The sequence below is a fragment of the Micromys minutus genome, assembly GCF_963924665.1.
Source record: "Micromys minutus genome assembly, chromosome: 11".
NCBI classification, from domain to species: Eukaryota; Metazoa; Chordata; class Mammalia; order Rodentia; family Muridae; genus Micromys; species Micromys minutus.
This window is the reverse complement of record NC_137980.1, coordinates 55,008,551-55,020,630: the sequence shown is the minus strand read 5'-3', so window position 1 is coordinate 55,020,630 and position 12,080 is coordinate 55,008,551. Positions and strand designations below refer to the sequence as shown.

At 49.6% G+C, this 12,080-nt stretch overlaps 1 protein-coding gene across 1 annotated transcript in view; it reads left to right on the top strand.

Annotated features, from left to right (window-relative positions):
* The window catches only part of ANGPT4 (angiopoietin 4), a gene marked incomplete at both ends in the record, with an annotated part of 30,243 nt that overhangs the window by 7,344 nt on the left and 10,819 nt on the right, over positions 1-12,080 (top strand). Inside the window, 3 exons of the mRNA XM_080925389.1 lie at positions 5,170-5,325; positions 7,029-7,150; positions 9,270-9,508. Of these exons, the coding sequence (XP_080781515.1) occupies positions 5,170-5,325; positions 7,029-7,150; positions 9,270-9,508 (517 nt within the window). The remainder of the gene's footprint in view (positions 1-5,169; positions 5,326-7,028; positions 7,151-9,269; positions 9,509-12,080) is intronic.

Below are 12,080 nucleotides of genomic sequence, written 5' to 3'. Positions count from 1 at the left end.
ACGTCTCTGTAACGCAGCGGTGATGTGGCTCGGCCAAGCTGTAACCCAGCATTGCCATACATACACGTCCTGGGGTTTCTTACTCACTGGTTACATAACCACACGGCTCTCCACTGTGTTCTCAGCAGCCCTGGGGGTAGAGGCTGAGAGGGTGGCTACCAGTGACCCAACAGCACTAACAGTAAACAGTTGCTTATCTGAATCCTGAGCTTTGTGCTCCCCCCAGCCCCCCTCAAAGACACAAGGAGCATAGCTTTGTTTGCAAGCCTTTGTCTTCAAATCCTATGCACACTCCCATCTCCCTGGGGGCCTTTGTTCTTGCTTTCCCTCAGCCTGAAATCCCTCCCTCTCAGCTTGCCCCAAGTGTTCTTCCTGCCTGGTTTGTCTGGAATCAGAAGACTTGTCAGCTCTGCTCATCCCTGACTCCCCATCCCAAGGATGGAGCCAGCACAAAGCAAGTGTGCCTGAGTGGGCACGTGCCAGAAACCCAAGGTCCCACTTCAGTGTAAGAAAACAGTTCTAATTATATATCTGGGACATTTTCTAGAACTTTGTGTTAGCAGGTTTCTTCTTATTGAGACATAATTCACATATAGGAAAATCCATGTGCTGCCATTTTATGATATATAAGGTAATGCCAGCATCCCTAAGCATTCCTATGCCCCTTTGAAGTCACGCCCTCCCATCCAAGGCCTGATGAAGGCAGATTATAACTTACTAAAAGGTCCCCTTAGTAGAATCCCACATCTGCAGACACTGAGTCTGTGATTTTCACTTTGGAAACCTGTCGCTGTGACTGGAGTCCACAGGGCGACTGGAGTTCAGCTACTCAGCTATTTTCCAATTAAGATCCATTTATATAGATAACACAAGAACAAAACAGGCTCGCCTGGACTGCTTAGCCACCGAAGCCACACACCCACCTAGGTCTGCATAGAGGGTCTTTCCTTTCATCCTTAGTCTCTGCCTGGTGAGAGACTTCCTTTGCTCTCCCCTCTTCATGCCTTCTTCCCAACAAAGCCGTGCTTACTGTCCCCATAAAACATATTTGTAAAATGAGGCCCAGGGGCCTGCAGAACCCCTCCAGAGCACATGCTGAAATGCAGCAGAGTTTGACTTCTAGCCCAGGGCCAAGGTGAAGTACAGGCTGGGGGTGGATATGCAAGCCACTGGCTCATATTATGGGACTGTGCTGCTCCAAGGTGCTAGAAAAGGCATTGACAGTCTGATGCCCAATTAACAGCAGACCTGCCTGTGTCAGTTTCTCAAGTGGATTGGATTCCTTTCCATAGCCATTGGCTGGTGCCTCCGCCTGGGGCCATCCCCAGGCGCCTGCCTAGCCTGGTATTGGTATCCAGAAACCCAGCCTGGCTGAACCAAGCCATATGGCTGGGATTATCTGCTGAGGGCCCAGGCCAGTGGGTGGGCTAGCAGATCCAGTAATAGAATCCAGCTGTGGATGGTCTATGTCCCACCCATTTACTTACAGCCACAGGCCCACTAGGGGAGAGAAGAGAGTCTGCTTTAAGGGAACCCTAATCACTCAAGAGGGCCCTAAGTCACCCTGACTTCTATATGAAGGAGGCCCAGTGGAACATTGGGTTTCCTAGATGTGAATTATAACTTGGAACCTGCCCTGGGTAGGAGAGGTGTGGAGAGGTGTCTAGAAAGTTCTCCACTCAGGAACGAATTTGCTGCTAGGAAGAAACTTGAGGCCCTGGAGTCTACATCTAATCCATGTTCCAGAAGGTTCCTGCTGAGAAGAATCTAAATGTAGACCCAGCAGTGTCTGGTATAGCCTAGCCATTGTTGAACCCTGACAGCTACTTGGTAGCATCCCTGGGGAGCTGATGAAAGAGGTAAACAGACCAGAAGCTCTTGCTGGGGTCTCAAGAAATAGATTTAATAGCAGAATATGTCTGGTGAGCAGAGTTAAGATTAAGGTCTGGTTGGGATTTCAGGGAGGGGTGGGGCCATTCACTGAGAAGAGCAAAATGAGGGCAGGAACATGGAGGGAAGTAGAGTCAGAGAGTCTGGTTGTTTGATTGTTCTGAGATAGGGTCTCATGTAGCCCAGGCTGGCCTTGAATTCGCTAAGTAGCTGAGAATACCCTTACATTACTCATCTTCTTGTCTACCTCCAAGTGCTGGAATTGTAGGTGTATTTCCCCATATTGGATTTTAGAGGTGCCTGTTTGAAACCTATGCAGATATGGAGGCGTATCCAGGAAGAATTTCTCAAAGGAATTGGTGATTCATGAGCTCTGGAGGTCCCCAGAGTAGCCAAAGCACACAGGCAGCATCCTAGGGTGTTTGGAGCACTGGGCCCTTCAGTATCTGGCCCCAGAGAAAGTCATAAAATCAACTAGGTATGGGGAGGTGGAGAGATGGCTCAACAGTTAACACTGGCTGCTCTTCCAGAGGTCCTGAGTTCAATTCCCAGCAACCACATGGTAGCTCACAACCATCTGTAATGGGATCTGATGCCTCCTTCTGGCATGCAGGTGTACATGCAGATAGAACACTTATATACATAAATAAATACAAATAAAGCTAAAAAAGAAAGAAGAATTTTTAAAAAATCAACAAAGTATGGTGACACTGGCCTGTGACCCTAACACTCAGGAGGCTAAAGCAGGAGGGTTGTTATGAGTTTAAGGCCATTTTCCTAAACACTGAGCTACTTAATAAACCCTGTCTCAAAAGGCCTCACAAACACACACACAAGGAAAACTGAAGTCAAGGCCCCTAGAACAATATCTAATAATACTGTTGTCATAATCCAAATACTAAAGACCAAACTGATGGTAAAACTGTTGCCTCATCCAGTGGTGGGTTGATAACTCCCATAATTCCATAGTCACAGTGAGTAAGAAAAACGAAACAAAAGGTTCTGTAGACAGCATGCTAAGGATGCTAAGTCTTAAGAATTTCTCTTTGCCATGGAGTCACAAGGCCTGCTGGGCCACCTCTGCTTCTTTATGGCCTGAACTAAAGTGGAAATACCAAATTGTAGTCACAAGTCCACGTTCAATGTCATCTTGCACTCACTCAAGGGGTCTCTTCACAGACCTTCTGGTCCCTTGTTGAGGACCCCTGACCGAGGGAAAGAAGGAGCAAAACGCCAGAGTCCAAGGCTGGACCATGAGAGGGAGGATTTGGTGGTGCCCAGGTTGTAGGAAGAGCACGTTTGGGTGTATGCCCAGCAGCTGTGCTGGTGACAGGTCCATATGAACTAGAAGGGCAAGGAGATCATAACAAAGTGACCACCCTGTGGGTAGAGCACCGGCCACACAAGCATGAGGACCTGAGTTTGGATCCCCGGAACCCATAGAAAGCAAGATGTGGGTGGTACATGTTCATAATCCCAGCATTTCTGTAGGATGGGGGAGAGAGAAGAGAATTCTCCAGAAGCTCTGAGCCAGTTAGTCAGTAGGAGGAATCATAGACCCAGTCTGCAACAAGATAGAAGGTGAGGACTAACACTCTGGGAATAGAAAAATTGGGAGGCAGTTTCAGGGATGGAGTCCTAGGGCTTTTTTTTCTTTTTAAGATTTATTTATTTACTTATTTTAATTTTATGTGTATGAGTACACTGTAGCTGTCTTCAGACACACCAGAAGAGGGCATCAGATCCTAATACAGATGGTTGTGAGCCACCATGTAGTTGCTGGTAATTGAACTTGGGACCTCTGGAAGAGCAGCCAGTGCTCTTAACCATGAGCCATTTCTCCAGCCCGGGTCCTAGTTTCTAGGTGTATTTGTGAGCACAGAGGAAGAAGGAAGGTACAGGGCAGAGGCCTGGAGAAGCTCAACACTGATCCACCCATCTCCCTGCGTACTCCACTTTGAGGTCTCAGCTGGTTTTAGCTGGAGGTTTATTAAAGAACACACAGCTGCCTCTTCCCTGGTTCCACATTCGGTAGTATTGGGCCAGCTCTGGAAAGCCACATTTTCTAACCAGCTCCCAACTGAGGCTAATCCATGTGCCCTCTACACAATTCCATCACTCTTCCTATGTATGCACCACTAGGACTTGGCAATGGAGCACACACCATCCAAAGCGCTCAAAGCAGGAAAAGATGGGTAGACAGAGGGAGGAAACACGAAGGAAGAATCTGCCTGAGGGAGCATGAACTCCCATCATGCACCCCTCCCGAGAGCCTTGACCTTCCAAGGACCCCTTTGAGTGTCTCCAGCGAACCTTATGGAAGCCTGAGTTCTGGCCTGAGAGACAGTGGAGGGGATCCAAGCAGTGTGTGCAGCCAAAAGCAGCAAAGGAGCAGCCGAGAACTCACTGTCCACCTCTCCAACTTGCTCTTGGCTTCCAAGGAGACGAGCACCATAGACTCTCAGGAAGAATATAGTCCTGCCAAAGAAAGGAAGCCAGCTCGTGGGGTCCGGGCACTTGGATGCTGTGAGCTCAGCCCTGTTTGGCAGACAGCAGGGCTAAGAGAAAGTTCAGCTTGGCAGATGGACATGGAAGCCTGTGCAAGGAAAAGATATGAGCCCACTCCCAACCTCACCACAGGCTGGCTCCCCCCTAGGGATTGGGGTACCTGACACTGTCCTCAATGTAGCAATGAAGTATTGAGCAAGATTGTTATTGACGTTCTGGAGAGTAAGAGAGATAAAAAGAGATGCTTGGCTCAAACCTAGGGAATGGTAAATGTGTAACACCAATGAACCTACATGAGGGAGTGATGTGAGTGGGGAAAGGGTTCTGGAGAGAGTACAGGGGTACAGCATGGTCAAAGGTCCTAAGATGGGGGTGTGCTTGTATAGGAGGGAAGTGTGGGGGTGTGACCTCTGCAATAGAATGACAAATGAAGGGAAGGATGAAGGGAGGGGTGGGATAGCTATAGAGGGATCTACAAGTCAACATTTTCAGCTTTCCTTGTGAGATGGGAGCCCAGGGTTAACACAGAGCAACGGAGGACTTACCTAGTTTCAGTGGGATCCTCTGGCTACCAGTGGGGGGCAGACTGTTTGGAACAAGAATAAAGAGAGAGGCAGTGAGGGAAACCTGGGAGAGGGGAGCTGTACATTCTCAGCTCGGTATCCACGTGTAGCTGCTGATCTGTATTCTGCCGTGGAGCTTCATGGGAAGGAATCACAGGAGGCTTCCCCAGCCCCTGCCATTTCACCACAGTTCTCTGTCTCCCTGCAGCTGGAGCAGTCCATCCAGATGAACTTGAGATCAGACCTGGCACAGGCCCAACAGCACACAATCCAGAACCAGACTACCACCATGCTGGCACTGGGCGCCAACCTCATGAACCAGACCATGGCTCAGAGCCACAAGCTGACTGCTATGGAGGCACAGGTAACGGAAGAGCCACCGGAAGGCCAGGATGATCCTGCAGGCTTCCTGGCTTTTTCTGTCACTGTCCTGGTGAGGTCAGGGCCTGAAGGCCCTTGGCCTCCTCTTCCTAATGATGTGTTCACATAACCAGTCATCTCCCTCTACAGTGGTGCCAAGACTGTGCTGGGCACTGGGCAAAGGCAACACTGATAAAGTCCCTGCCCCAGGAATTAAAGTGCACAGGGAGAACTAGATGATAAAGAGAATTTGTGACCTCAGCAGGCCAAGCAGGGCAGCCAAGAGGGTGAGAGGGAGCAGGGAACAAAGAAGGAGCAACCCCTCCTGTGTGCCAGACACTGGTTCCAGTTTAACGCAGAAAGCAAATCAATCAAGGCATCCTATTGCCATGGAACTCAACAATAAAGCAAGCGGGATACACAGCCCTTGTATGTTACTCAGTGACCCTGCCAGGGAACTGGCACACAGAGAGAAAAAGAAGGGTATGCTGCTGGGCCCAGGGGTGGAATGGGAAGCGATGAGTCCAGACAGCAAGGTCAGAAGGACACTGGGATACAGTGTTGCTAGGATATAAGCCAAGTTGCTAGGAAGAGCATCCCAGACAGGGAGAACAGCATACATAAGAGCTCCAGTGGGTGGAGCTCCAGTGGGTGGAGCTCCAGTAGGTGGAGCTCCAGTGGGTGGAGCTCCAGTGGGTGGAGCTCCAGTGGGTGGAGCTCCAGTGAGTGGGTGGGATTGAGCCTGCTTGCTGCTCCAGGAACATGGAGGGCCAGTGTCCCGAGGGATAGGGCAGGGAGGTAGTAGAGAAAAACTGAGTCATGGGCCTAGTCAGGATCAGCTTTTCACAGACAGATTTTGAGCCAAGGGGGAGTAAAGGGGCCACAGCATGAAAGGCCACCTCAGACTGCTGCCGCAGGAAAGGGTTGAAGTGCATAAGGCAGGAACAGGGAGCCCTGTGAGGCCGGCGCAGTACACTGGGCGACAGTCAACAGTGAAGCTACATGGCTTTTCTGTTACTGTGATAAACGCTATGACTTTAAAAGAAATCTAGGGAGGCAGGGGTTTATTTAACTTATATGCCCAGGTAACGGTCCACCATGGAAGGAAGTCAAGGCAGGAACTCAAGCAAGAACAGAGTCGGGAGCCACAGAGGGATGCTGCACACTGGCTCGCTCTCCGTGGCTTGCTCAGTTTGTTTTCTTATGCAACTCACGACCAGTAGCCCAGGAGAAGCATCACTCGCAGTGGGCTAAGCCCTCCCATGTCAGTAACAATCAAGAAAATGTCCCATTGATTCACCCACTGGCCAGTCTTATAGAAACAGACACCTAACTGGGACTCCCTCCAGTAACTCCGGACTGTCAAGTTGGCAACTGAAGCTAGGCTTGGAGAGGCCAAGATTCCATATGGCCTTGAAGGGAAGGGAGTAATTAGGGGTCATTTGGAAGATAGGACCAATGGACTCTGTGTGGGGTCAAGGTTGTACCTCTGGAACCCCAACAGCCAGGAGATTAGCACTGATATGCAAATACAGTAATGAGGAAGGACCAATTAGAAACCAGGTAGGGCCTATGAATGGTAGTAAGTTAGTAGCCATGGAAACTAATAGCTTCAGACCATGGCAATGGATTGGCAAGCTTCAAGAGTGGCAGGCCCTTGGAACTACATAGCACGCATCCCCACAATCCTCCTGCTTACTGGGACAGGTCCTAAACCAGACATCACACATGAAGACCCAAATGCTGGCGAGCTCACTGTCCACCAACAAACTGGAGAGGCAGATGCTGATGCAGAGTCGCGAGCTCCAGCGGCTGCAGGGCCGCAACAGGTGAGCTGGGACAGGACTAGAGCTGGGCTGAGAGGCTGGGCCTGGACAGTGTCACATAGCACTGGGGCCTGGGTTTGTACTGGGACGAAGGAGCTCCTTAGGACGGAGCCAGGACTGGGGCCATGGCTGGGGGGAGCTCATAGCACCAGGCCTGCCTACAGCGTTTGGTATCAGAGGCTATGCATTTTTCTTTGAGTCTTTCCTTCCTGTCTTTCTTCTTTTTGTACTGCTGGCATGTGGTGCATGCATGCACATGAACACACACATACACACTCACACACAATTACATATGCACACACACATGTATACATATGAACACCAGTACACATGCTCACACACACACACATGCATGTATTCGTGCACACACATGTAGAAACACCACCCATCCCCCTTGTCTGGAATTTTTTTGTTGTTGGCTTTTTTTTTTTTTTTTTTTTTTTTTTTTGGTCATTTTGTCTGTTCTGTTTCTCTTGAGACAGGTTCCTTCTATGTAGCCCAGCTGACTTCAAACTTTCTATCCTCCTGCCTCAGCCTCTGGCACTGGGATGATAAGTTTGTCCCACCACATCCATCTCTCTCTTTCTGCTTTCAATTTCCACTGTTTTATTGAGATGCACTTTTCATACCCCACAAGCCACCCTGTGCGCTTTAACTGGGCTCTGTGACTGTGCATGCACAAGCCCGAAGTGGCCCTGTCCGGAGAAAGCGGTTCCTAGCGTACACAGGGACACCTGGACTTACACACAGACCAAAAGGAAAAAACAAACAAACAGCCCTGGGGTAGAAATGAGGGAAGGAAATCCGACACCCAAGGTCCACAGCTCAGTTCAGCTGTTGAGGGATCACATGATCACATTGGTCCTTTCTCTGACTTCCCAGAGTTCCTCAGTGCCTATTTCTCAGGCCCTGGTCAATGGACATTAAGGTCATTAAGGTCATTTCTGGCTTTTCACTCGTCTACCAACGCTTCCACATTCCATCCCCCACAGACAAGAGGAAATGCCTCAAGAGGAGGGGCCAAGTAGAAAGCTTTTCTTAAACACTTCTGGCTCTTCATGCCAGATGTGCCCCGTGCTGGTTGCTCCAATAGAACTGTGTGGTTTAAAGGAACTCAGAACACTTGCCTGGGTTTCACCCCTAGTACTGCAAGCAAATTAAAAAAAAAAAAAAAAAAAAAAAAACAACAACAACAACACAGCAAGTGCAAGCCTGTCCTCTGTACCTTTTCTATTTCGTTTTTTATCATTTTTATTTGATATTCTCTGTATTTACATTTCAAATGTTATCCCCTCCCCCCCCACTCCCACCTCCTCCCCCTCCCATTGCCTCCATGAAGGTGCTCCCTCTCCCAACCACCCACTCCCACCTCACTGCCTTGGCATTCCCCTACTCTGGGAAAACGCTCCTTCACTGGACCAAAGGCCTCTCCTCCCACTGATGCCAGATGATGCCATTCTCTGCCACTGTTTCTATAAAAGCCCATCACAGGGTTCTCCTTCCTTCCTCTTACCCTTGAGGCTCATAGTCTTTCCACACCCTGTCTGTCCCCAGTACCCCCATACTGCTGCACCCCCATACTGCCATGTATTCCTTCCTTCTTCCTCCTCTCTTCTTTTGTCTCCCATACTTGAGATCCCACCAGAGGCTCTGGCAGGCTGGTACCTGCCCCCCTTCCTAACTCTCTGCCAGTACCTTCTCCTCCTTCCTCCCATGGCTATAGCTCAATCCCAAGAACACCACAACAGAACAAACCTAGCAGTCCTGGCTGTTGGGCAGCTATAATGCCTCTCACTTCTCACATACAAGCAGAATCCATGCCCACAATTTGTAGAGACTATCTCCACAAGGTCAAAACACATCCTTTCTGGGCTTGTGATTATGGCTCCTAGCTTGCTGCTGGGTCCTTCCATCCTGACCTCATTCCTCTGCTCACTCCTTTTCATGTGACTCTCCCTCTCCCTCTCTCTCTCTTCCTTGATCTGAGTTATAGTGGACACAAACTACCAGACTGTGTGACTCTGAGCCTCTGCACAGTGTGTCCAGCCCCACCAAAGCTTGGGGTGGGGGGTGAATGCTTGGAGTGAAGACCTTAGGCTCACCCCTGTGTCCCACCTGGCAGGGCCCTGGAGAACAGGCTGCAGGCATTGGAAACACAGCATCAGGCCCAGCTTAACAGCCTCCAAGACAAGAGGGAACAACTGCAGAGCCTCCTGGGCCATCAGACTGGGGCCCTGGCTAACCTGAAGCACAGTCTGCAAGCCCTCAGCAGCAATTCCAGCTCCCTGCAACAGCAGCAGCAGCAGCTGATGGAGTTAGTACAGCACCTAGTGCGGATTGTAGCTCAGGACCAGCACCCAGGTGAGCATGGGCTGGGTGGAGAGCCAAAGACAGAAGGGAGACCCTTCCTCCTCGCAGAGTAGCCTCCTGAGCCACTGAGGGCAGGGACCCATTGTGGGAGAGCATAGGTCTCTCCTCCTATTTGCAAAAGAGAAAATTGATGAACAGTTATCACACTGACCACAGTAGCCCCTGAGAGTGTCCAACTCAGACTCTGCCCTTGTCTCCTGGGCGATCTTACCTATGCCTCTGTTCCACTTCTGGCCTCAGTTTTTCCATCTGTTGAATGGAAATGTTAACAACACAGGTAACCACAGCTTACACTAATAAGTCTGTGTCCCAGCTCTTTTTTTTTTTTTTTTTTTTTTAATAAAATAAAATAAAATAAAAAAACAGGTCTTACCATATTGTACTAACTTGGAATTTGTTATGTATCACAGACTGGCCTTTGTCTCCCAAGTGCTCAGATTAAAGGCATGTGCCACCATACCCAGTTATTCAGCTTAGCTTGCTACACCGATTCCTCGGTTTCCCCAAAGAATGGAAGCGCTAGAAACAAATGCCAAGACTTCTCTCCCTTTGGTGCTGCTGTTCCAAGGCTTTAAAAAAACCACATGGAAGTGGGAAGAAATGTGACATCCTCAGCCAACCACAGAAAGAAGAACCACTCCTAGCTTGCTCCGCGGCCTCTTGCCATGCCTGGTTCTATCTGCAGCCACTTAACCACCGTTTACTGAGCACCAACCGTGTGCCAGGCAGGGGCTTGGGTGGCAGGGACTCAGAATCACACAGCTGTCATGGCTAATCTCCTGTAAAATTCCTTACTGTTTGCCTGGCCTCAGTGGGAAGGAGAAGGAAAGGGCCCACTGTCTGCCAGGTACATTTACTTAGATTTCTGTCTCAGAATGCGAAGGGGCTGAGCCACCAAGAGGGTACTTCAGCCTAAGGCCAGCAGGGGGCACAAGAGAGGCCAGACAGGGTGGGACTTCTTTTAGAAAGCACAGACTAGTAAGGGGTGAGTGAGAAGCCGAAGGGGCTCCTGCTGTAGAATAACCACCTTGGGGGAGGCTGGGCCTTCTGTAAGCTTCAAGCAGGTAAAGGAGCTCCAGGCTGGTGGGAATTGGGGCCAAGGATCCCACCCTGAGTTCACCCTAAGTCCAGCAGGCTAGGAAAGCCATGAGTGGAGGAGGTAGATGCTTTCTAAACGGCAGGATATGCAGTGACTAGAAGCCATTACGGGCTTGTGCACAGCCCTGGCAGTGGGACCATCTGAGTGAGTCCCACATATGTGGGGTTCTCACTGACAAGGACAGGACCTGGGCTGGAGCCTTTACTTGCGGGTCCATAGTTCTTTCTCCTCCCACTGAGGTTGAATGACTGTTCCCTAAGTCCAGTGGGAGGTTGTACCAAACTGGAAAGATGAGGATCCAGGACACACATTCCACCAAAACACCCCACTGCCATATTGCCCCTGCTTTATTTTTAAGCTGTCCCCTGAATCTTTCATTTCCTGACCCCAAGATGCTCCCAGCAGAACCTGGCTCCTAGGAAACCTTGCAACACAACAGTCTCAGGTGAAAGCACTTTTACTGGACTGTTATTTCTGTTATTTTTCACTGAGGAAATGGGCTGTAGACAGAGCCTCAGAGAGAGTAGCTAGAAAACCAGGCCAGCTCCCAGCTCTCCCTGATTCACTAAGTACAGTGTAGCCTGTCTCTGCTTTACCTCCAAGCCATATGTTGCTTGCATTTGCTGGCCTCCCCTTCCCTATGGCCAGGAAACATTCTAGACACTTCATTTGTGGTATGGAGTAATCTCCTTCAAACATGTCTTCCAATGCCAAGATCTGGGAGCCACCATCCAGGTATAAGGCTCAAACAGGAAGTCACACCCCCAGTAGCATCCTGCTGGGTTGTTTGTTTGTTGTATTAATACCATCCCTTCACAATTTTTGCTCCATCTTTAGGTACCTGCCTCTCAGAGAGATTGGGTCCTAGCAAAATCTAATCCCAAGCCTACTAAGTGAGCCAGAGAGAGGATTTTTAACTTCCTGTATATATTGGAGTCATGGATGATTCCAGTCATTAAATTAAGTCTCCTGGTCTCAAGAACACATTGCTTGGGGAATGTACATGGGCCCTTGAAGGCCAGTGGTCAACTTCCAGGAGGACAGGATGAGGGGTTCTCTAACTGGGGCTGCAGGAGATCCAGTTTCTCAGAGGGCCACAAGAAAGCCCAGGTCCCCTTTGAAAGGCACGCCGGGAAGGGGAGGTCAGTCCTCAGCCTGTGCTTCAGGTTATGCCCTGAGACATGAAAGTGTCTCCATGGAAGACAGGTATCACCTGCCTTCTCCATGCACTGGAGCCTACTTTAACATCTGCCGGGAACCAGCCTGGCCTGGATGGTTTGAAGCAGGACATAGCATCGGATGTAGAGGTGGCTTTAAAGACTGACGGCCTCTGGCCTTCTAGCTCTCTATACTGAATGTTTGCCAATAATTCCTAAAAAATGTATTGCTTATTCTATGTTAAAAACCACTGGCTTGGGTGACTAACACCTGTTGCCTAGCAGTGGGAAATTAATACAAACTGAT